Source organism: Eubalaena glacialis, chromosome X (genome assembly GCF_028564815.1).
Source record: "Eubalaena glacialis isolate mEubGla1 chromosome X, mEubGla1.1.hap2.+ XY, whole genome shotgun sequence".
Lineage (NCBI taxonomy): Eukaryota > Metazoa > Chordata > Mammalia > Artiodactyla > Balaenidae > Eubalaena > Eubalaena glacialis.
The window spans coordinates 33,613,505-33,637,176 of NC_083736.1; the positions used below are offsets into that span (position 1 = coordinate 33,613,505).

At 35.3% G+C, this 23,672-nt stretch overlaps 1 protein-coding gene across 1 annotated transcript in view; it reads left to right on the top strand.

Moving 5' to 3' along the window:
* The window catches only part of CFAP47 (cilia and flagella associated protein 47), a 486,133-nt gene that overhangs the window by 432,025 nt on the left and 30,436 nt on the right, over positions 1-23,672 (top strand). Inside the window, 3 exon segments of the mRNA XM_061178124.1 lie at positions 2,583-2,687; positions 2,690-2,753; positions 14,099-14,260. Coding sequence (XP_061034107.1) covers positions 2,583-2,687; positions 2,690-2,753; positions 14,099-14,260 — 331 coding nt within the window.

A 23,672-nucleotide genomic window follows, 5' to 3' on the forward strand; every position in this document is an offset into this window, starting at 1 on the left:
TTTCCCTCCCAATCATAAAGCTCCATGAGGACAAGAACCTTATTTGTAATTTCAAGAAAAGCTTTCAATTATTATTCATTGAATGAATAAAGAAATGAAAATATAAATGATAAGAAAAATGTTTTTAAAGTCTGTTTAGATGTTGGCTGTGGAAACAAAATTGTCTGCCTCATATTCATGAATTTAGCCATAGCTAGGAAGTTTTACTGGGGCAAATTCTACAGGTCTTAGTGAGCAGTTTATGAAAATCTTCAGAGAATGGGAGACCATTGAAAATGGGAAGTGTTTTTAGACAAGCCTGTGATAACCATTATATATTGTAAAATACAGAAAAAAAGAGGTTAGTAAATATTTCAGTACCTGTTAAAACACAATTGAAATTAAATATATATTTATCCTATTAATTTCATGAGTTCAAGTGTCTTTTTAAGGGATTGCTAAAAAAAGGACAGAATTTTCCTCCTGTATTTGTTACAGTAGTCCCAAGAAAGGTTGACTTGTAACTTTGAAATTACAAACTGTATTAAGAGAAACTACATTTATTTAGATATTTTTTTAGAAATGTGCAATTAATCTCTTAAAGTTATGAGCTATGTTTGTCATGAGTGATTAATTTTATACAACAATCAGATGATAATTAATTTACACTGGCCTCACTGATATAGCTCTTATCAACCATGTCCACATAAAAGTACTATACAGATTCTCTTCCACTTAGCAAAAGGCATGTTTTTAACTTGATAATATGACTTTTCAAGTAAAATGCAGAGACTCTAATATGATAGCTTTAAGACACGATACAGAATGTCAGTTTATGATTTTGTACAACCCAATTCTGTCCCTCTCCCTTAGGTGCTAGTATCAACATATTCGAGTTACAGGTAAGGGGGATATGTGTAGTTTGAAAAAATACTAATGTAGTTCCTAGTTGCCTCACCCCCTGTCCCTTGCGGATAATCATGTCTGTATTTTGTACCAGTGGGTTTTCTTATGATTGGAATTATGACATCCATAGAGACGGATTCCTCACAAGGGGTTCAATGCTTCTGAAACTAAATTTAGCTTCTCATTTCCTATCTTCATTCTGACACAGCCATTCCCATAAAGGCTTCAATAATTAAGCAGAAACAGATGCAAATGTCAACTACATACAGTATTTACTTTGAAAAATATAATGTCATTTGAATGCAGTGGAAATTTCATCTCCCACTAAACACTCTAAAATTCTTAAATACTGCTTATCTGTATGGAATGCTGCTTCCTATACATTTCCATATCCCATCCCCAAAACAAATAGACACATTAAAGTAGACCTGTTGGTTTTGCTACAACAAAGAATGGTTATTGATAGGAACAACAGTTGCCGATTTTGTCAACAGGATGAGAACTAGCAATTCAGGAGGTCAGAGATTTATTTTTACACGTGGAAAAAAAAAAAGATCTTGTAAGGGTGTGGGTCAGTCAGTTATTTTACATTAATAAGGTTTGCTGAGTAATCATTAAATGTGACTCGGGCTTGTTACAACCAAGCTATTTTTCAGAGTTCTGTGGCAGAAATTATAATCAGCTACTTCTGAAAGGTGGTCTGGTTTCTGTTAGGATTGCTTAGAGGTGGCTGTCAGTTCTGTGAATCCAAGGATCACGTTTACCTTTACACACTAGAGACAGACTTTAGAAATTAGCTCAGCTGTGGACCAGGTCAAGTCATGGTTCTCTGGAGCTCTCTTCCATGATCTATATGCAACAAACTTCTTGATTTGCAAGTTGGGCTCCTTACATGGACATGGAGCATAAATACAATAAATGATTGTGCTTCTCTTCTACATGCCAGTCTTGAATTTAAGATATTTTTCACATGTACCTAACAAAACCCTGCTATAATTAACTTTCCTCTGGTAACCTACTGGTTAAGAAAATACAGTTAACCATATTGTCTATAATAACCCAAAACTAATGAAGAAGTCTCTCTTGTATTAAACTTCACCAGGGAATTCCCTGGTGGTCCAGTAGTTAGGACTCCACGTTTTCACTGCTGAGGGCACAGGTTCAATCCCTGGTCCGGGAATTAAGATCCTGCAAGCCGTGCAACACTGCCAAAAAATAAAAAATAAAATATACCAGTGTTTGAAAATCCTGCCCTAATAGACTGGGATGCAGTCTTAATATTGTTTGAACTTAATTCAAATCGTTCTTTATAAATTACAAGTCTATAGGCTTTTAATATATTTTTTATAGAGAGCACGTCATTATTTTTATTTTATAGTAAATATTGATTTTTAGTTTCCACTTGGCTATTTCTTGTTTTATAAGTCTGAATTTTAAGGATTTAAGATGATGGGATTTAAGGATGATGGGTACATGTATTTTTTTTTATGTTCATTCATTTATTTACCTTTTAACAAAAGCATACTGAGTACTATTATATATCTGGTAATGCACTAGGTATTATGAACACAAAGCTAAATAACATATACCATCTTCCTCCCTCTAAATACTTGTGCATGATTAATGCTGACATAATTGATTTTCAACCTATACATATTTAATCGAATTAAAATGCATTTTAATCTTAATTTTCTTAGATATACCTGTAAAACGTGAATTTGAATATGAAATTCAATTTGAATCTGAAGTTGCGAAGGATAATTTGGAATCCTGCGTGGCTTTATATTACATAAAAAAATCTTATAAATCAAGGCTGAAAGGGTAACACTTGTCTTCAGTCTGATATTTGCACCAAAGAAACCATTGAGGTAAAACTGCTTTTACCCCTATTTTCTTTAAACAATATTATTACTCTTTTAAACTAAATAATGTGATATTTTCTTTCCATCGTTCTATATTTCAGTTGCATTACTTCTTTGATGCTGTTGAGGAGAATAGATTCTTTTTTTTTTTTTTAACATCTTTATTAGTGTATAATTGCTTTACAGCGGTGTGTTAGTTTCTGCTTCATAACAAAGTGAATCAGCTATATATATACATATATCCCCATATCTCCTCCCTCTTGTGTCTCCCTCCCACCCTCCCTATCCCAACCTTCTAGGTGGTCACAAAGCACTGAGCTGATCTCCCTGTGCTATGTGGCTGCTTCCCACTAGCTATCTATTTTACATCTGGTAGTGTATATATGTCCATGCCACTCTCTTACTTCGTCCCAGCTTACCCTTCCCCCTCCCCGTGTCCTCAAGTCCATTCTGCACATCTGCATCTTTATTCCTGTCCTGCCCCTAGGTTCTTCAGAAACTTTTTTTTTTTTTTTTTTTTAGATTCCATATATATGCGTTAGCATACGGTATTTGTTTTTCTCCTTCTGACTTACTTCACTCTATAGGACAGACTCTAGCTCTATCCACCTCATTACGAATAACTCAATTTCGTTTCTTTTTATGGCTGAGTAATATTCCATTGTATATATGTGCCACATCTTTATCCATTCATCTGGCGATGGACACTTAGGTTGCTTCCATGTCCTGGCTATTGTAAATACAGTTGCAAGGAACATTGTGGTACATGACTCTTTTTGAATTGTGGTTTTCTCAGGGTATATGCCCAGTAGTAGGATTGCTGGGTCGTATGGTAGTTCTATTTTTAGTTTTTTAAGGAGCCTCCATACTGTTCTCCATAGTGGCTGTATCAATTTACATTCCCATCAACAGTGAAAGAGGCTTCCCTTTTCTCCACACCCTCTCCAGCATTTATTGTTTGTAGATTTTTTGATGATGGCCATTCTGACTGGTGTGAGGTGATACCTCATTATAATTTTGATTTGCATTTCTCTAATGACTAGTGATGTTGAGATGTTGAGCATCCTTTCATGTGTTTGCTGGCAATCTGTATATCTTCTTTGGAGAAATGTCTGCTGAGGTCTTCTGCCCATTTTTGGATTGGGTTGTTTGTGTTTTTGATATTGAACTGCATGAGCTGCTTGTAAATTTTGGAGATTAATCCTTTGTCAGTTGCTTCATTGGCAAATAATTTCTTCCATTCTGAGGGTTGTCTTTTCGTCTTGTTTATGGTTTCCTTTGCTGTGCAAAAGCTTTTAAGTTTCATTAGGTCCCATTTGTTTATTTTTGTTTTTATTTCCCTTTCTCTAGGAGGTGGGTCAAAAAGGATCCTGCTGTGATTTATGTCATTGAGTGTTCTGCCTATGTTTTCCTCTAAGAGTTTTATAGTGTCTGGCCTTACATTTAGGACTTTACTCCATTTTGAGTTTATTTTTGTGTATGGTGTTACAGTGTGTTCTAATTTCATTCTTTTACATGTAGCTATCCAGCTTTTCCTAGCACCACTTATCGAAGAGACTGTCTTTTCTCTGGTGTATATTCTTGCCTCCTTTATCAAAAATAAGGTGACCATATATGCGTGGGTTTATCTCTGGGCTTTCTATCCTGTTCCATTGATCTATATTTCTGTTTTGGTGCCACTACAATATTGTCTTGATTACTGTAGCTTTGTAGTATAGTCTGAAGTCAGGGAGCCTGATTCCTCCCACTCCATTTTTCTTTCTCAAGATTTCTTTGGCTATTCGGGGTCTTTTGTGTTTCCATACAAATTGTGAAAATTTTTGTTCTAGTTCTGTGAAAAATGCCATTGGTAGTTTGATAGGGATTGCGTTGAATCTGTAGTATAGTCATTTCCACAGTGTTGATTCTTCCAATCCAAGAGTATGGTATATCTCTCCATCTGTTTGTACCATCTTTAATTTCTTTCATCAGTGTCTTATAGTTTTCTGCATACAGGTCTTTTGTATCCTTAGGTAGGTTTGTTCCTAGGTATTTCATTCTTTTTGCTGCAGTGGTAAATGGGAGTGTTTCCTTAATTTCTCTTTCAGATTGTTCATCATTAATGTATAGGAATGCAAGAGATTTCTGTGCATTAATTTTGTATCCTGATACTGTACCAAATTCATTGATAACCTCTAGTAGTTTTCTGGTAACATCTTTAGGATTTTCTATGTATAGTATCATGTCATCTACAAACAGTGACAGCTTTACTTCTTCTTTTCTGATTTGGATTCCTTTTATTTCTTTTTCTTCTCTGATTGCCATGGCTAAAACTTCCAAAACTATGTTGAATAATAGTGGTGAGAGTGGACAACCTTGTCTTGTTCATGATCTTAGAGGAAATGATTTCAGTTTTTCACCATTGAGGACGATGTTGGCTGTGGGTTTGTCATATATGGCCTTTATTATATTGAGGTAAGTTCCCTCTATGCCTACTTTCTGGAGAGTTTTTATCATAAATGGGTGTTGAATTTTGTCAGAAACTTTTTCTGCATCTATTGAGATAATCATATGGCTTTTATCCTTCAATTTGTTAATATGGTGTATCACATTGATTGATTTGCATATATTGAAGGATCCTTGTATTCCTGGGATACACCCCAATTGATCATGGTGTATGATCCTTTTAATGTGTTGTTGGATTCTGTTTGCTAGTTTTTTGTTGAGGATTTTTGCATCTATGTTCATCAGTGATACTGGCCTGTAGTTTTCTTTCTTTGTGACATCTTTGTCGGATTTTGGTATCAGGGTGATGGTGGTGTCATAGAATGAGATTGGGAGTGTTCCTCCCTCTGCTATATTTTGGAAGAGTTTGAAAAGGATAGGTGTTAGCTCTTCTCTAAATGTTTGACAGAATTCACCTGTGAAGCCATCTGGTCCTGGGCTTTTGTTTGTTGGAAAGTTTTTAATCACAGTCTCAATTTCAGTGCTTGTGATTGGTCTGTTTATGTTTTCTGTTTCTTTCTGGTTCAGTCTTGGAAGGTTGTGCTTTTATAAGAATGTGTCCATTTCTTCCAGGTTGTCCATTTTATTGGCATATAGTTGCTTGTAGTAATCTCTCATGATCCTTTGTATCTCTGCAGTGTCAGTTGTTACTTCTCCCTTTTCATTTCTAATTCTATTGATTTGAGTCTTCTCCCTTTTTTTCCTGATGAGTCTGGCTAATGGTTTATCAATTTTGTTTATCTTCTCAAAGAACCAGCTTTTAGTTCTATTGATCTTTACTATTGTTTCCTTTATTTCTTTTTCATTTATTTCTGATCTGATCTTTATGATTTCTTTCCTTCTACTAACTTTGGGTTTTTTTTGTTCTTCTTTCTCTAATTGCTTTAGGTTTAAGGTTCGATTGTTTATTTGAGATGTTTCTTGTTTCTTGAGGTAGGATTGTACTGCTATAAACTTCCCTCTTAGAACTGCTTTTGCTGCATCCCATAGGGTTGGGTCATCGTGTTTTCACTGTCATTTGTTTCTGTATATTTTTTGATTTCCTCTTTGATTTCTTCAGTGATCTCTTGATAATTTAGTAGTGTATTGTTTAGCCTCCACGATATCTAGTCTCATAGCATTGTGGTCCAGAAAGATACTTAATATGATTTCAATTTTCTTAAACTTACTAAGGCTTGATTTGTGGCCCAAGATATGATCTATCCTGGAGAATGTTCCATGAGCACTTGAGAAGAAAGTGTATTCTGTTGTTTTTGGATGGAATGTCCTATAAATATTAATTAAGTCCATCTTGTATAATGTTTCATTTATACCTTGTGTTTCCTTATTTATTTTCATTTTGGATGATCGGTCCATTGGTGAAAGTGGGGTGTTAAAGTCCCCTACTATGATTGTGTTACTGTCGATTTCCCCTTTTATGGCTGTTAGCATTTGCCTTATGTATTGAGGTGCTCCTATGTTGGGTGCATAAATATTTACAATTGTTATATCTTCTTCTTGGATGGATCCCTTGATCATTATGTAGTGTCCTTCTTTGTCTCTTGTAATAGTGTTTATTTTAAAGTCAATATTCTCTGATATGAGAATTGCTACTCCAGCTTTCTTTTCATTTCCATTTGCAAGGAATGTCTTTTTCCATCCCCTCATTTTCAGTCTGTATGTGTCCCTAGGTCTAAAGTGGTTCTCTTGTAGATAGCATATAAGCGGGTCTTGTTTTTGTATCCACTCAGCCAGTCTGTGTCTTTTGGTGGGAGCATTTAATCCATTTACATTTAAGGTAGTTATCGATATGTATGTTACTATTACCATTTTCTTAATTGTTTTGCGTTTGTTACTGTAGGTCTTTTCCTTCTCTTGTGTATCCTGCTTAGGGAAGTTTCTTAATATTTGTTGTAAAGCTGGTTTGGTGGTGCTGAATTCTCTTAGCTTTTGCTTGCCTGTAAAGGTTTTAATTTTTCCATTGAATCTGAATGAGATCCATGCTGGGTAGAGTAATCTTGGTTGTAGGTTTTTCCCTTTCATCACTTTAAATATGTCCTGCCACTCCCTTCTGGTTTGCAGAATTACTGCTGAAAGATCAGCTGTTAACCTTATGGGGATTCTCTTATATGTTTTTTGTTGTTTTTCCCTTGCTGCTTTTAATATTTTTTCTTTGTGTTTAATTTTTGATAGTTTGATTAATATGTGTCTTGGCATGTTTCTCCTTGAATTTATCCTGTATGGGACTCTCTGCGCTTCCTGGACTTGATTGACTATTTCCTTTCCCATATTAGGGAAGTTTTCAACTATAATTTCTTCAAATATTTTCTCAGTCCCTTTCTTTTTCTCTTGTTTTGGGGCCCGTATAATTGGAATGTTGATGCGTTTAATGTTGTCCCAGAGGTCTCTGAGACTATCCTCAATTATTTTCATTATTTTTTCTTTATTCTGCTCTCCAGTAGTTATTTCCACTATTTTATCTTCCAGGTCACTTATCCGTTCTTCTGCCTCAGTTATTCTGCTATTAATTCCTTGTAGAGAGTTTTTAATTTCATTTATTGTGTTGTTCATCATTGTTTGTTTGCTCTTTCGTTCTTCTAGGTCCTTGTTAAATGTTTCTTGCATTTTGTCTATTCTATTTCCAAGATTTTGGATCGTCTTTACTATCATTATTCTGAATTCTTTTTCAGGTAGACTGCCTATTTCCTCTTCATTTGTTAGGTCTGGTGGGTTTTTATCTTGCTCCTTCATCTGCTGTGTGTTTTTCTGTCTTCTCATTTTGCTTATCTTACTGTGTTTGGGGTCTCCTTTTCGCAGGCTGCCGGTTCGTAGTTCCCGTTGTTTTTGGTGTCTGTCCCCAGTGGCTAAGGTTGGTTCAGTGGGTTGTGTAGGCTTCCTGGTGGAGGGGACTAGTGCCTGTGTTCTGGTGGATGAGGCTGGATCTTGTCTTTCTGGTGGGCAGGTCCATGTCTGGTGGTGTGTTTTGGGGTGTCTGTGGCCTTATTATGATTTTAGGCAGCCTCTGTGCTAATGGGTGGGGTTGTGTTCCTGTCTTGCTAGTTGTTTGGCATAGGGTGTCCAGCACTGTAGCTTGCTGGTCATTGAGGGAAGCTGGGTCTTAGCGTTGAGATGGAGATCTCTGGGAGAGCGTTCACCATTTGATATCACATGGAGCCAGGACATCTCTCGTAGACCAATTTCCTGAACTTGGGTCTCCCACCTCAGAGGCACAGGCCTGACACCCGGCCGGAGCACTAACACTCTGTCAGCCACATGGCGCAGAAGAAAAGGGAGAAAAAAAGACAGAAAGAAAGAAAGAAAAAGATAAAGTTATTAAAATAAAATTTTTTTTAACTATTAAAAATGAAAAAAATTACAAGGTAATAAAAAAAAAGGAAAAGAAAGAAAGAAGAGAGCAACCAAACCAAAAAACAAATCCACCAATGATAACAAGTGCTAAAAACTATACTAAAAACAAAAACAAAACAATAAACGACAGAGAGAACCATTGGCCAAATGGTAAAAGCAAAGCTATGCAGACAAAATGACACAAGGAAGCCTACACATACACACTCACAAAAAGAGAAAAAGGGAAAAAAAACTATATATCTATATATTAAAAAAAAAAGGAAGAGAACAACCAAATCAATAAACAAATCTACCAATGATAATAAACTGTAAGTACTAAACTAAGATAAACATAAGACTAGACACAAATTAGATGCAGAAAGCAAACACGAAGTCTACAGTTGCTCCCAAAGTCCACCACCTCAATTTTGGGATGATTTGTTGTCTATTCAGGTATTCCACAGATGCAGGGTACATGAAGTTGATTGTGGAGATTTAATCCGCTACTCCTGAGGCTGCTGGTAGAAATTTCCCTTTCTCTTCTTGTTCTCAAAGCTCCTGGGGTTCAGCTTTGGATTTGGCCCCTCTTCTGCATGGAGATCATCTGAGGGCATCTGTTCCCTCCCCAGACAGGACAGGGTTAAAGTAGCAGCTGATTAGGGGTCTCTGGCTCACTCAGGCCAGGGGGAGGGAGGGGTACGGAATGTGGGGCGAGTCTGTGGCGGCAGAGGCCCATGTGACATTGCAACAGCCTGAGGAATGCTATGTGTTCTCCTGGGGAAGTTCTCCCTGGATCACGGGACCCTGGCAGTGGCGTGCTACACAGGCTCCCAGGAGGGGAGGTGTGGATAGTGCCCTGTGCTTGCACACAGGCTTCTTGGTGGTGGCAGCAGCAGCGTGAGCATTTCATGCCCGTCTCTGGGGTCCGCGATGATAGCCGCTGCTCGCACCTGTCTCTGGGGCTCGTTTAGGTGGTGCTCTGAATCTCCTCTCCTCGCGCATCCCGAAACACTGGTCTCTTGCCTCTTAGGCAGGTCCAGACTTTTTCCCGGACTCCCTCCCGGCTAGCTGTGGGGCACTAGTCCCCTTCAGGCTGTGTTCACACAGCCAACCCCAGTCCTCTCCCTGGGATCTGACCTCCGAAGCCTGAGCCTCAGCTCCCAGCCCCCGCCCACCCCGACGGGTGAGCAGACAAGCCTCTCGGGCTGGTGAGTGCTGGTCGGCACCGATCCTCTGTGCGGGAATCTCTCCGCTTTGCCCTCTGCGCCCCTATTGCTGTGCTCTCCTCCGTGGCTCCGAAGCTTCCCCCCCATCACCCCGCCTCTCCACCAGTGAAGGGGCTTCCTAGTGTGTGGAAACTTTTCCTCCTTCACAGCTCCCTCCCCAAGGTGCAGGTCCTGTCCCTATTCTTTTGTCTGTGTTTTATCTTTTTTCTTTTGCCCTACCCAGGTACGTGGGGAGTTTCTTGCCTTTTGGGAGGTCTGAGGTCTTCTGCCAGCGTTCAGTAGGTGTTCTGTAGGAGCTGTTCCATATGTAGATGTATTTCTGATGTATTTGTGGGGAGGAAGGTGATCTCCACGTCTTACTCCTCTGCTGTCTTGACGGTCTCTCCCGAATAGATTATTTCTAGCTATCAAGCTGTGAAAAGTATTCCGATGAATAAAATATTCTAAATTATTAGAAATCTGAGATATCCTTCAGGAACTGTGACCTCCCCAAGGTCATTAGGATATGCTATTAGTAAAACAGGGCTGTCTACTTTGAAAAAAAATTTTAATTACTGACTTGGTGCTGTATATTGGCAACATGATGTTTCTTGATACTACTTCTCACAAACAGTTCAAATGATGAAAATGCCTAAACTATGTTCTCCTTTGCAATTGCTGTCATTACCATTTTACCACCCAAAACCATAGCATTGCACATCCTTTAGTAAAGCTTAAGAGGGTCACACTGGAATCTGTGAGAATAGTAAGTTTTGAATGTCTGTCCTCTGAGAAACCTCATCCAGCATCTTTATATTTACTTTTTAGGCAACTGATATTTAGCACCTACAAATACTGTATGATAGGTCACATCCGAACCAGGACTTTATTTATGTCTTAATGCAGAGATACTGATCAGTAGCACATATAAGTACAAAATACAGCCTGGCAATGAAAAAACAATTGAAAGTATTACTTGTGCTTTTAACCATTTCTGTAATTTAACTATGTATTGGATGTAGCCATGCATGTATTTACAGTGGCTTTGAGTATGTAGTCCAGTAACTAAAAGATACCAGGATCATCTTGAGGAAGCAGTAACAAAATCAGACTGCAAGAAGCAAGTATATTATAAACATTGACCCTCTTTTATCTTCTCTTTCATTTTCATAGTATTCTATGTTTATTTGTTAGTATTTTTTCACATTTAGCTTAGTATTATGTAGATTTAGTGACATGAACATTACCAGCAAAAACCAGAAGGGGAAAATGGTATCATTAGTGAATATGAGCAGAACCAATGTGAATTTATATTCGTTCCACATTTTGTGGATTTAGAGCTTTTTAGTGAATATTTGAGAAACTGATTTAGGACAACTTATATTCATGATTTATAAATTTTTGTGAGTGTTTTGTGGTGTTCTGATGTAGTTCAATAATGCTATTTTGTGCACACATATATATACATATTCATTTGCTTTTGTCATTCCTTCTTCATTATACCCAAATCATACTTTACCTAGATAATTTAAATAAGTATTAAATTTAATTCTTCTCTTCCTGATTGACAAGATAAAAAAGACAACAAAATTTTCATGTTTTGGTTAAAGAAAATGTAACATTGTTTCACAACAGTAAAAACAAGGTAATTTTTCACATTCATCCTTTCACAGAATAGTGCTGACATAATAAAAGTAATGGTCAGGGCCCTAAATGGTGTTTTTACAAAAAATAAAATATAATTAAAAACAAGAATATTATTCCTAAATGTCTTGACCTTTTCTTTTTTAAAATTTTTATTGGAGTATAGTTGATTTACAGTGTTGTGTTACTTTCTGCTGTACAGCAAAGTGAATCAGTTATACATATACACATATCCTCTCTTTTTTTAGATAAAAATCAAGGGTCTAATACCAAAACTTATAGATCAATAGCTAATATTGTCATGAATCAGTCTGATGATTCTAATTTAACACAGGTCTGAACTTTTTTTTTTTTAGTAGAGAAATTATAGATGTCATTTGTCTTAAGGAATGTTTAGAAATAATAATTATCTTAGCCTAACATTTTCCTGGAACTTTTTATCTGCTCAAGAGATGAACAGAATGAGAACCCAAAGTTCTTTTTCACAGCGTTTGGGACAGGCAACTTGGCATAGGGAATATCATATATGTACATTGTTAGGAATCCACAGTATCGACTATAAAATAGTTCACTGTGTCATCCCTGAAACTGAGTGGTCTTCGTCACTGTGGGCCAAAAAGGTTGACTCAGTGGCCTCCCACTAACTCAAAGAATTGGCTGCTGAATGAAATTATTCAACATTGTTCATTTGATCATGTTTATTCATTTATTCAAAAATCACTTAGCATCTACAAAAGAGACAAAATCCCTGCACTTTTGGAATATTTAGTCTAGTGAGAGTGATAGATTAGAGAATTAAATACATAAGTAAACAAGAACATTTCAGATTGTCTGAGAAGGAAATAAATAAGGGGAAATAGAGAGCTATGAAGGATGTACACCAGATAAGGTAGACAGGCTTCCAGGAAGAGGTGATGTCTGAAGAAAGACCCTACAGATGAGAAGAGCTTGGAAGGATATTTGAGACAGAGGAGGTAATAAATGCCGAAGCCAAAGCCGTAGCACAGAAAACGTTTGGCATGAATGATGAATAATAAGCAGGCAAATCTTTCTCTAATGCAGTGAGCAAAGGAGAAAGTAACCAATTGGAGGAGAGTTTAGCCAGGATCTGATCACATAGGGTCATGAGGCTATGAATTTGTCTTTTATGCTAGAAACAGTTGGAAATGACTGAAGGATAAATATTTGAGAGACTGTTTTAGGACAACTTGTGTATGTGATTCATAAAATTCTGTAAGTGCTGTGTGATAACCTGGTGTAGTTTAACAACTCTCTTTTGTGCGTATGTGTACATATTCATTTACTTCTATGATTCCTTGCTCCACATGAATTTGAGGTGGTTCAAATGTAGACATAAAGTTAATAAGAAAAACTAAAATAAAGCAATAGCTCAAAGTTGTGGAAGTCCTCTCCTTCTTGTGAAATGGCAAGAGTAGGACCAGGTAGACCAGTTATTGAAATAGTGCTCTTGAAATAGTGCTAATAGAGGAATATGGTTTCATTCACTAAGACAGGACAGTGTGAGAGAAGTGTAGCTTTAGGGTTTATATTTTGGATATAAGTTTAAGATGATATGTCAGTCATCATGGACTTCATTATACTGATTAATATTTCACTGTTTCAATGCAATACACTTTATTGTTACTAGCACTCTATTGAAGGAATATTTTTTAAATTTTGGTACCAGTTTTTTGATAGTATAAATAATGCAGCAGTGGACATCCTTATACACATTGCTTCTTGAAATCTTTGAGGTATATCTCTGAGGGAAATTACTAATAGTGAATTAGCTGGGTTAGTGTGTGCAACTTTTCAAATTTATCTAATTGTTCCCCAAATGGTTGAGTAATTTTACGGTCCAATTTAAAGAGGGTAAGAGTTCCCAGAACTGTTCTGACAGTTTTATGTAAGAGGATTGTGATTTCTTGGTCCAGTCTGACATATGATATGATATTGCAACCACACCATTATACGTTTGAGTCATTTCCACCCTAAGCAAGCAAACACATTGGTAACCATTCCTCAACTTCAGCTACTGACCTTTATCTCCACTCTTCTTCAGAGCCAAGTGCTTAGAAAGGCTATCTTTACTGTCTCCATTAATTCAGCTGCCACTCAATTATATGTTATTGCGTAAAGTGTTCGTGGTGTTTATCATTCGCAATTTAATTTTTTAAAGCTTCAGTTTAAGTTAATTTTGGGGGCTTTATGAGTGTTCACAGAAAATGTAATTTTTCTATATGAAGCAAGAGTTCAAAAAACTTTCTCACGGTGTTTCATTTTTTTACAGAAAATCCCCATATGGAATACCTTTTAGTATAATAGTTGGGTCCATTTGCCAACCTCTCCTCAGATTCTCAAATAATATGATATTCTATGCTGGTTACAGAAAATTTGCAGAGTCAATTCTGCATATTGTACTGGTTCTTAGTAAATACCTAGAGAGTAAATAAGATGCCCTACAAAATCATTACCTCAAAGGGAAGATGATAATATGGACTGTGACCTACAAAATTATTCCTAAAATGTAATTAACAGTCATCTACATTTTTTTAAAGAATTCAAAGTCTCAGTATTCTACTGAAACCATAGGTTTACTTACATTTTCACCTTAGATGTTGATCTGCCATACTGTATTCTCTTTGCTTGTTTTCCTGTAATATCCTTTATAATTCTCTTTTTCTATTGAAGGTCTCAAATTACACTGAAAATAGAGTGCATAACAGATGGAATCTGGAAATTTCCCATGATGTTGGTTGCTACTGAGCCTGATGTGGATGGTGTCATTGACATTGAAGGGGTTGGTTTATTTAAAGGATCTACTGTTGACTTCAGGCTGACAAGTCAGACAAGGTAATATATCAAACAAAAGTATGTAACTGGTTTTGTGAATGTAATTTATGCTGAACTGGGAAACAGAATTTAAGATGGAAAATTCTATTACGTCATCTTTTTCTGGTTAAGCCAGAGCATTATTGCTTCTATGAATCAAAGCTTTATATATTTCATATTTTTTATTTAAAACTTGGAAAATAGAATCTACAAAGTGAAGACCAAAAAAACAATAAGAAAAAGTAAATAGACACTGAAATTTAGAATAATACTTCTATTTGTTTTTCAAAGGGTGTTTTAATGTATTTTTTCAAAGATAGATGGGATGTTTCTAGTAAATTTTAACAGTTTTGGGTTATTAAGTGGTTTAATTAAGTAGAGATGATTAGGCAACCTATATTGATTCCATTTTCTGTATTATTCTGCTCAACCATAGCTATCTTTGTTATACTTGTGATAACGTAGGCAGCATGACAATACTTTTACCTATCTCACATGTAAAATATATTTTTACAGCTTCTTTTGAGGTATAACGTACTTTCCATAAAATTCACCTATTGTAAGTGTACATTTCAATGTTTTTTGAAAATGAATAGAATTGCAATCATAGCCACATTCTAGGTTTAGAACTCTTCCATCTGCCCCCAAATTTCCCTCAAGCCCCTTTGCAGTCAACCCCCACTCCCACCCCCAGTCTCAGGTAACCAGTGATTTGCTTTCTGTCTCTACAACCTTGCCTTTTCTGGATGTGTTATATAAATAAAATCACCCAGTATGTAGTGTCTTTTTTAAACTGTTTTTAAGCAGTTTAGGTTTCCAACAAAATTGAGAGGAAGGCATAGAGATTTCTCATTTACCTCCTGCCCCCATACATGTGTAGCCTCCCCCATTATCAACATCACTCACAAGAATGGTACATTTTTTAATAAGGATAGACCTTTGTTGACACATCATAATCATCCAAAGTCCGTAGTTTGCAATAAGGCTCACTATTGGTGTTGTACATTCTATGGGTTTGGACAAAAGTATGATGTCATATATGCATCATTATAGTATCACACAGAGTATTTTCACTGCACTAAAAGTCCTCTGTGCTCTCCCTATTCATGTCTCTTACTCCACCCTTGGAAACCACTGATCTTTCTATTGTCTCCATAGTTTTGTCTTTTACAGAATGTCATATAATTGGAATCATACAGTACGTAGCCTTTTCAGATTGGCTTCTTTTACTTAGCAATATGCAATCAAGGTTTACCCATGTCTTTTCATGGCTTGATAGCTCATTTCTTTTTAGCATTGAATAATATTCCACTATCTGGATGTATCAGTTTATTTGTCCATTCACCTCCTGAAGGACATCTTGCTTGCTCCTAAGTTTTGGCAATTATGATTAAAGATGATATAAACATCTGAGTGCAGGTTTTATTGTAGATAAAGTTTTCAAGTCTTTTGAGTAAATACCAAGGAGCACAATTGCTGGATTCTACAGTAAGAGTATATTTAGTTTTGTCAGAAATTGCCAAACTGTCTTCCAAAGTAGCTGTACCGTTTTGCCCTCCCACCAATAATAAATGAGAGTTCCTATTGCTCCACATCCTTGCTGGTGCTAGATGGTATCAGTGTTCTTGCTTTTGGCCATCCTAATAGAAGTATAGTGGTACCTCATTGTAGTTTTAGTTTGCATTTCCCTGTTGACATATGGTATGATGCGTCTTTTCAAATGCTTGCTTGACATGTGTATAAGGTGTCCAATAAGATATTTTGCCCATTTTTAATTGGGTTGTTTTCTTGTTTTGAGTTTTAAGAGTTCTTTTTATGTTTTGGATAGCAGTCCTTTATCAGTTGTGTCTTTTGCGGGTACATTCTCCCAGTCTGTGGCTTGTCTTCTAATTCTCTTGATACTGTCCTTCTTTTAATGAAGTCCAGGTTATCAGTTATTTGTTTCATGCTGTGTGTCCTTGCTATTGTATCCAATAAGACATCACCATACCCAGAGTCATCTAAGTTTTCTCTTATGTTATCATGTTATCTTCTAGGAGTTTTATACTTTTGTGTTTTACACTTAGGTTTATGGTCCATTTTAAGTTAATTTTTGTGAGGCCTGTAAGGTATGTGTCTAGATTCTATTTTTTTTTTACATGTGGATGTCCAGTTATTCCAGCACCATTTGTTAAAGAGACTATCTTTGCTCCATTGTATTGCCTTTGCTCCTTCATCAAAGATCAGTTGACTGTATTTATATGGGTCTATTTCTGGGCTTTCTATTATGTTTAATTGATCTATTCTTTAACAAATACCATCCTATCTTAATTACAGTAGCTTTATAGTAAGTCGTCAGGTCAGGTAGTATTAGTACTCCAACTTTGTTTTTTTTCTTCAATACTGAGCTGGCTATTCTGAGTCTTTTTCCTCTCTGTATAATCCATTTGTTGATATCCATAAAATAACTTCCTGGGACTTTGACTGGGATTGCATAGAATCTATAGGTCAAATTGAGAAGAACTGCCATATTGACAATATTGAACCTTCCTATCCATGAGCATAGCATAGTTCCCCATATATTTATTTATTATTTACTTTCATTCATCAGAGTTTTATAGTTTTTCTCACATAGATCTTATACATATTGCTAGATTTATACCTAAGTATTTTATTTTGAGGGATGCTAATGTAAATGATCTTGGTTTTTAATTCCAAATTTCACTTCTTCATTGTTGGTATACAGAAAGCAATTGAATTTTGTATGTTAATCTCGTATCCTGCAACCTTGCTATAATAGCCTATTAGTTTCAGTAGTTTTATTGTCGATTCTTTGGTAGTTTCTACATAGATGATCTGTCAACTGCAAATAAAGACACATTTATGTCTTCCTTCCCAATCTATGTAACTTTCATTTCCTTTTCTTGCCTTACTGCATTAACAAGGATTTCCATACGATGCTGAAAAGAAGTGGTGAGAGGGGACATACTTGCTTTTATGAGATCGTAGTGGCAAAGCTAGACGTTTCTCACCATTAAATATGATGTTAGCAGTAGGATTTTTGTAGATAGTTTTTATCAAGTTGAGCAAGTTCCCCTCTATTCCTAATTAACTGAGAGTTTTTATCATTAATGAGTGTTGGATTTTATCAAATGCTTTTTCTGTATCTATTGATATGACCATGTAATTTTTTCTTTTTAAGTCTGTTGATATGATGGATTTCATTAACTGATTTTCAAATGTTGAACCAGCCCTGCATACCTGGGATAAATCATATTTGATCATGGTGTATAATTCTTTTTATACTTTTTTGGATTCAGTTTGCTAATATTTTGTTGAGTATATTTGCATCTGTGTTTATGTATGAACATGAGAGATATTGGTATGTAGTTTTCTTGTAGTGTCTTTGTCTGTTTTTTAGTATTAGAGTAATGCTAGACTCAAAAAATGAGTTAGGAAGTAATCCCCCTGCTTCTATCCTCTGAAGAAGATTGTAAAGAATTGGTATAATTTCTTTCTTAAATCTTTGGTAGAATTTACCAGTGAACCCATTTGGACCTACTGCTTCTTGTTTGGGAAATTTATTAATTATTGATTCAATTTCTTTAATAGATGCAGGCCTATTCAGGTCATCTGTTTCTTCTTGTGTGAGTTTTGGCAGATTGTTTCTTTCCATGACTTAGTCCATTTCATCAAGGATATCATATTTGTTAGCATAGACTTGTTCATTGTATTCCTGTATTACCTTTGTAATTACAAAGGGATCTGTAGTGATGTCCCCTCTTTCATTTCTGATATTAGTAATTTGTGTCCTCTCTCTCATTTTTTTTACAGTTTGCCTGGCTACAAGCTTATCAATTTTATTGAGTTTTCAGAGAACCAGCACATTGTTTCATTGATTTTTCTCTGTTGATTTCCTGTTTTCAATTTCATTTATTTCTGCTCTAATTCTTATTTATTTTCTTCTTTTTATTTTGGGTTTAATTTGCTCTCTTTTTCTTAAGTTTCCTAAGGTGGAAACTTAGATTATTCCTTTAAAATTTTTCTTCTTTTCTAATATATGCATTTAATGATATAAATTTCCCTCTAAGCATTGTTTTCACTGTATCCCACAAATCTTGTTGTGTTTTCATTTTCATTTTGATAAAAATATTCCTTAATTTCTCTTGCGATTTCTTCCTTGACCCATGTGTTATTTAGAACTATGTTGTTTATTTTCCACACATTTTGAGTTTTTCAAGTTATCTTTCTAGTTAAATTCCATTGTAGTCTGAGAGCAGACATTGTATGATTTCTATTCTTTTAAATTTGTTAAGGTGTGCTTTATAGCCCATAATGTAGTCTGTCTTGGTGAATATTCCATTTGAGCTTGAGAAAAATGTGAATTCTACTGTTTTTGGATGAAGTAGTCCATAGATGTGAATTATATCCAGTTGATTGATGGTGTTGTTGAGTGCAACTATGTCCTTACTAATTTTCTGCCCACTAGATCTGTCCTTTACTGGGAGAGGGGTGCTGAGCTCTCCAACTGTGACAGTGGATTTATTGATATCTCCTTGCGGTTTTATCAGCTTTTGCTTCAAAAGTTTGATGTTCTGTTGTTAAGTGTATACATGTTAAGATTTGTCATATCTTCTGGGAGAATTGACCCCTTTATCATTATGGCATGTGCTTCTTTATCCCTGATAACTTTCCTTGCTTTGAAGTCTGCTCTATCATTCTTTTTCTGCCTTATGTGGTTTTAATTAAACATTTTATATGATTCAATTTCTCTCCTTTATTACGTTATATTTCTTTTTTTTTTTTTTAACTTTTTAGTGTTTGCCCTAGAGTTTGTGATATATATTTACAAGTAATCCAAGTCCACTTTTAAGTAACGCTGTATGCTTCACGGGTAGTGTGAGTATCTTATAATAACAAAATAATCCTATTTCTACCCCTGTTGCTTGTTTCATTGCTGACATGTATCTCTCTCTCTCTCTCTCTCTCTCACACACACACACACACACATATATACACACACATCTATATGTATACATAAGCATACACACATGAACATACACAAGATATATACATAAGCATGTATAATTGCATATATCATTGCTATTATTATTTGAACAAACTGTTACCTGTTATATTAAGAATAAGAAAAATAAAGTTTTTATTTTACCTTCACATTCCTTTTTGCATGTTTTTCCTTTCTTCTTGTAGATTCAGGTTTCTGGACTATATTATTTCTCTTCTCTCTACAGAACTTTTAACATTTCTTGCATGGTAGGTCTACTGGCAACAAATTCTCTCAATTTTTGCTTGTCTGAGAAAGTCCATTTCTCCTTCATTTTTGAATGATATTTCCACAGGGTTCAAAATTCTAGGTTGGTGTTTATTTGTTTTGTTTTGTTTTTTCTGAAAACTTTAAATATTTCACTCTACTCTCTTGCTTGCATGGTTTCTGAGAAGTTTGATGTAATTTTATCTTTGTTCCTCTTTATGTAAGTAAGGTGTTTTTTTCCCTCTGGATTCTTTCAACGTTTTTTCTGTATCTTTGATTTTCTGTAATTTGAAAGTGACATGCTTAGATATAGTTTGTTTTTTGGCATTTATCCTGCTTTGTGTTCTCTCAGCTTCCTGCATCTGTGGTTTGGTGTCTGTCATTGATTTGGGGAAATTCTCAATCATTATTGTTTTGAATATTTCTTCTGTTCTTTTCTCTCTTCCTTCTCTTTCTGCTATTCCCATTACATGTATGTTACACCTTTTTTAGTTGCCCCATAGTCCTTGGATATTCTGTTCCTTTTTTCACTCTTTGTTCTCTTTGCTTTTCAGTTTTCAAGGATCCTATTAATATATCATCTGGTTCAGAGATTATTTCCTTAACCATGTCTAGTCTACTAATAAGCCCATCAAGGGCAGTCTTCATTTTTGTTAGCGTTTTTATCTCAAGCACTTCTTTTTGGTTCTTTCCTAGGATTTCCTTCTTTTTGCTTATATTACAAACATTAAAAATGAAAAAAATACCTTGAGTGTGTTTATCATGCATGTGGCAAACAAGACCTTAAACCACAAGATTTTACTTTCAAATAATGAATAATACTTAGAGAATATTTAATATATCAATGACACTATTAATTATTTTTGTGGTCATAGGACTAAATTTGTTTGGGTCAGGAAATGAGTAAAAATTATATTTTTGCCATTATTCTATAAAATTATCAGACTAGGTAACTTAGTCTTTAATATTAAATATTTATTTCTGCACAGCATGCCATAAGGGATTGCTGAGGATCTGATATGTAATCAAAATGGACATTGTTACGAGCAGGCCCTGTAATACAAGAAAGGGTAACAGATTATAGCCTGTGCCAGGAAATTCATGGAAGTTGTGTAGTGACTGGCTCATAAACAGGTACCCCATAAACATTAATTGAAGGAATAAGGTGGATTAAGAAGGAAAATTATTAGAACAATATTTATGTCTTCATCTGCTTAGTGTAACCATGTAGAACATACGGAGAACAAGCAAAGTGTTCATTTTTCCCGTAAGAAGACAGAAATCTATTGCATAACACCATTGGGATTTGGTATAAGTAGATAATATTGAAGCATTCATTTCTCATAGACTTTATTTTTAGAGCCATTCTTCAGGTATACATAAAAACTTGCACATAAAGTACAGAGAGTTCCCTTATACATCCTTTCCCCAATCCCCAACACAGTTTCTCCTATTAGTAACACCTTGCATTGATATGTTATACTTGTTACTATTGATGAACCCGTATTAATATATTATTAACTAAAGACCATAGCTTACATGTAGGGTTCACTCTTTGTGTTGTACAGTTCTATGGATTTCGACAAATGCATAATGACACGTATCCACAGTATGATAGGAAATAGTTTCAACTGACCTAAAATTCCCCTGTCTTCCACCTATTCATTCCTCTCCACTCACCTCCACCCCCACTCACCCTCCTCTCAAACCCTTGGCAACCACTGATCTTTTTACTGACTCTGTGGTTTTGTCTTTTCCAGAATGTCATGTGGTTGGAACTACACAGTATGTAGCCTTTGAAGACTGGCTTCTTTCCCTTAACAATGTGCATTTAAGTCTCCTCCAAGTCTTTATTTTATGGCTTCATAGCTCATTTCTTTTTATAGCGGAATAATGGACATCTTGGTAGATTCCAATTTTTGACAAGTATGAAAAAAGTTGCTGTAAACATTTGTGTGCAGCATTTTGTGTAGATATACATTTTCAAATCATTTAGATAAATACCTAGGATTATAAATGCTGGATTGTATAGAAAGCCTATGCTTAGGTATATAAGAAACTGCCAAATAATCTTCCAAAATGGCTATACCATTTTGCATCCCTACAACCAATGAATGAGAATTTTGTTGCTCTGAATTTTCACCTGCATTTAGCATTGTCAGGTTTGTTTTGTTTTGTTGTCATTGTAACCATTCTAATAGTGGTATGTCATTGTTTTAATATGCAGTTTCCTAATGTCAAATGATACTGAGCACGTATGTCCTCACTTGCCACTTGTTTATCTTCTTTGATGAGGAGTTTGTTAAGATCTTTTACCTATATTTTAATTGTATTGTTGGTTTTCTTTTTGCTGAGTTTTAAGCATTATTTGTAAATCTTTTATCAGATATTTGTTTTGAAAATATATTCTCCCAGTCTGTGGCTTGTCTTTTCATGCTCCTGACAATGGTATATATTTCCTCCCATTCCATAGGTTGCCTGTTCATTTTGTTGATTGTTTCTTTTGCTGTGCAGAAGCTTTTGAGTTTTATGTAGTCCCACTTGTTTATTTTTTCTTTTGTTGTCTGTGCTTTTAGTGTCATATGCAAAAGAAATCATTACCAAGACCAATGTCAAGGAGCTTTTTCTCTATGTTTTCTTAAATTTAAGTCTTTCATCCCTTTTGAGTTATTTTTTGTGAACATTGTGAGATAGGGCTCCAATTTAATTCTTTTGCATGTAATTATCCAGTTTTCCCAGCACCACTTATTAAAGAGACTGTCCTTTCCCCATTGAGTGATTCTTGGCTCCCTTGTCAAATATTAGTTGATCATATATGTGAGAGCTTATTTCTGGGTTCTCAATTTTGTTCCATTACTCTATGTATCTATTTTTATGCCAGTACCATACTGTTTTAATTATTATAGCTTTGTAATATAGTTTGAAATCAGGAAGTGTTATCCCTCCAGCTTTGTCATTCTACTCAGGATTTCTTTAGCTATTTGTGGTCTTTTGTGGTTCCATATGAATTTTATGATTTGTTTTTCTTTTTCTTTTTTTTTTTGGGAAAAATGCTCTTGGAATTTTGATTGGGATTGTGTGGAATCTAGATGACTCTGGGTAGTATGGACATTTTGACAATATCAGTTCTTCTGATCTGTGAACACAGGTTATCTTTCCACTTATTTGTGCCTTTTTCTTTCATCAGTGTCTTATATTTTTCAGCATACAGGTCTTTCACCTCCTTGGCTAAATCTGTTCCTAAGTACTTTATTGTTTTTTATGCTGTCATAATATGATTGTTTTCTTTATTTCTTTTTCAGATAGTTCATTGTTTTCTTATTGTATAGAAAGCCAACTGATTTTTGTATGTGGATTTTGTATCCTGCAATTTTACTGAATTCAGTTATTAGTTCTAGTAGTTTTTTGGTGGAGTCTTTAGGATTTTCTATATATAAGATTATGTCATCTGCAAACAGACAGATTTTACTTCTTCCTTTATGATTTGGGTACCTTTTATTTATTTTTCTTGCTTAATTGCTCTGGCTCAGACTTGCAGTACTATGTTGAATAGGAGCAGTGAGAGTGGGCACACTTGTCTTGTTCCTCATCTTAGAGGAAAAGCTTTCAGCCTTTCAACGTTGAATATAATATTAGTTGTGGGCTTGCCATATATGGCCTTTGTTGTGTTGAGTCACATTCCTTCTAAATCCAGTTTGTTAAGAGTTTTTATCATGAAAGGATGTTGAATTTTGTCAAATGTTTTTTCTACATCTATTGAAATTATCATATGATTTTTATCTTTCACTCTATTAATGTGGTGTATCACATTTACTGATTTGCGTATGTTGAACAATCTTTGTATCCCAGGGATAAATCCCACTTCACTGTGGTGTATGAGACTTTTAATGTACTATTGAATTGAGTTTCCTAGTATTTTATTGAGAATTTTTGCACCTATATTCATCAGGGATATTGGCTGGCAGTTTTCTTTTCTTGTAGTGTCCTTATCTGCCTTTGGCATGAGGGTATTGCTGACCTCATAAAATGAGTTTAGGAGTGTTTCCACCTCTTCACTTTTTTGGAAAAGTTTAAGAAGGATTGGCATTCATTATTTGTAAAATACTTGGTAGAATTCACCAATGAAACCATCTGGTCCTGGGTTTCTTTTAATGGGAGGGTTTTGATTACTGATCCATTCTC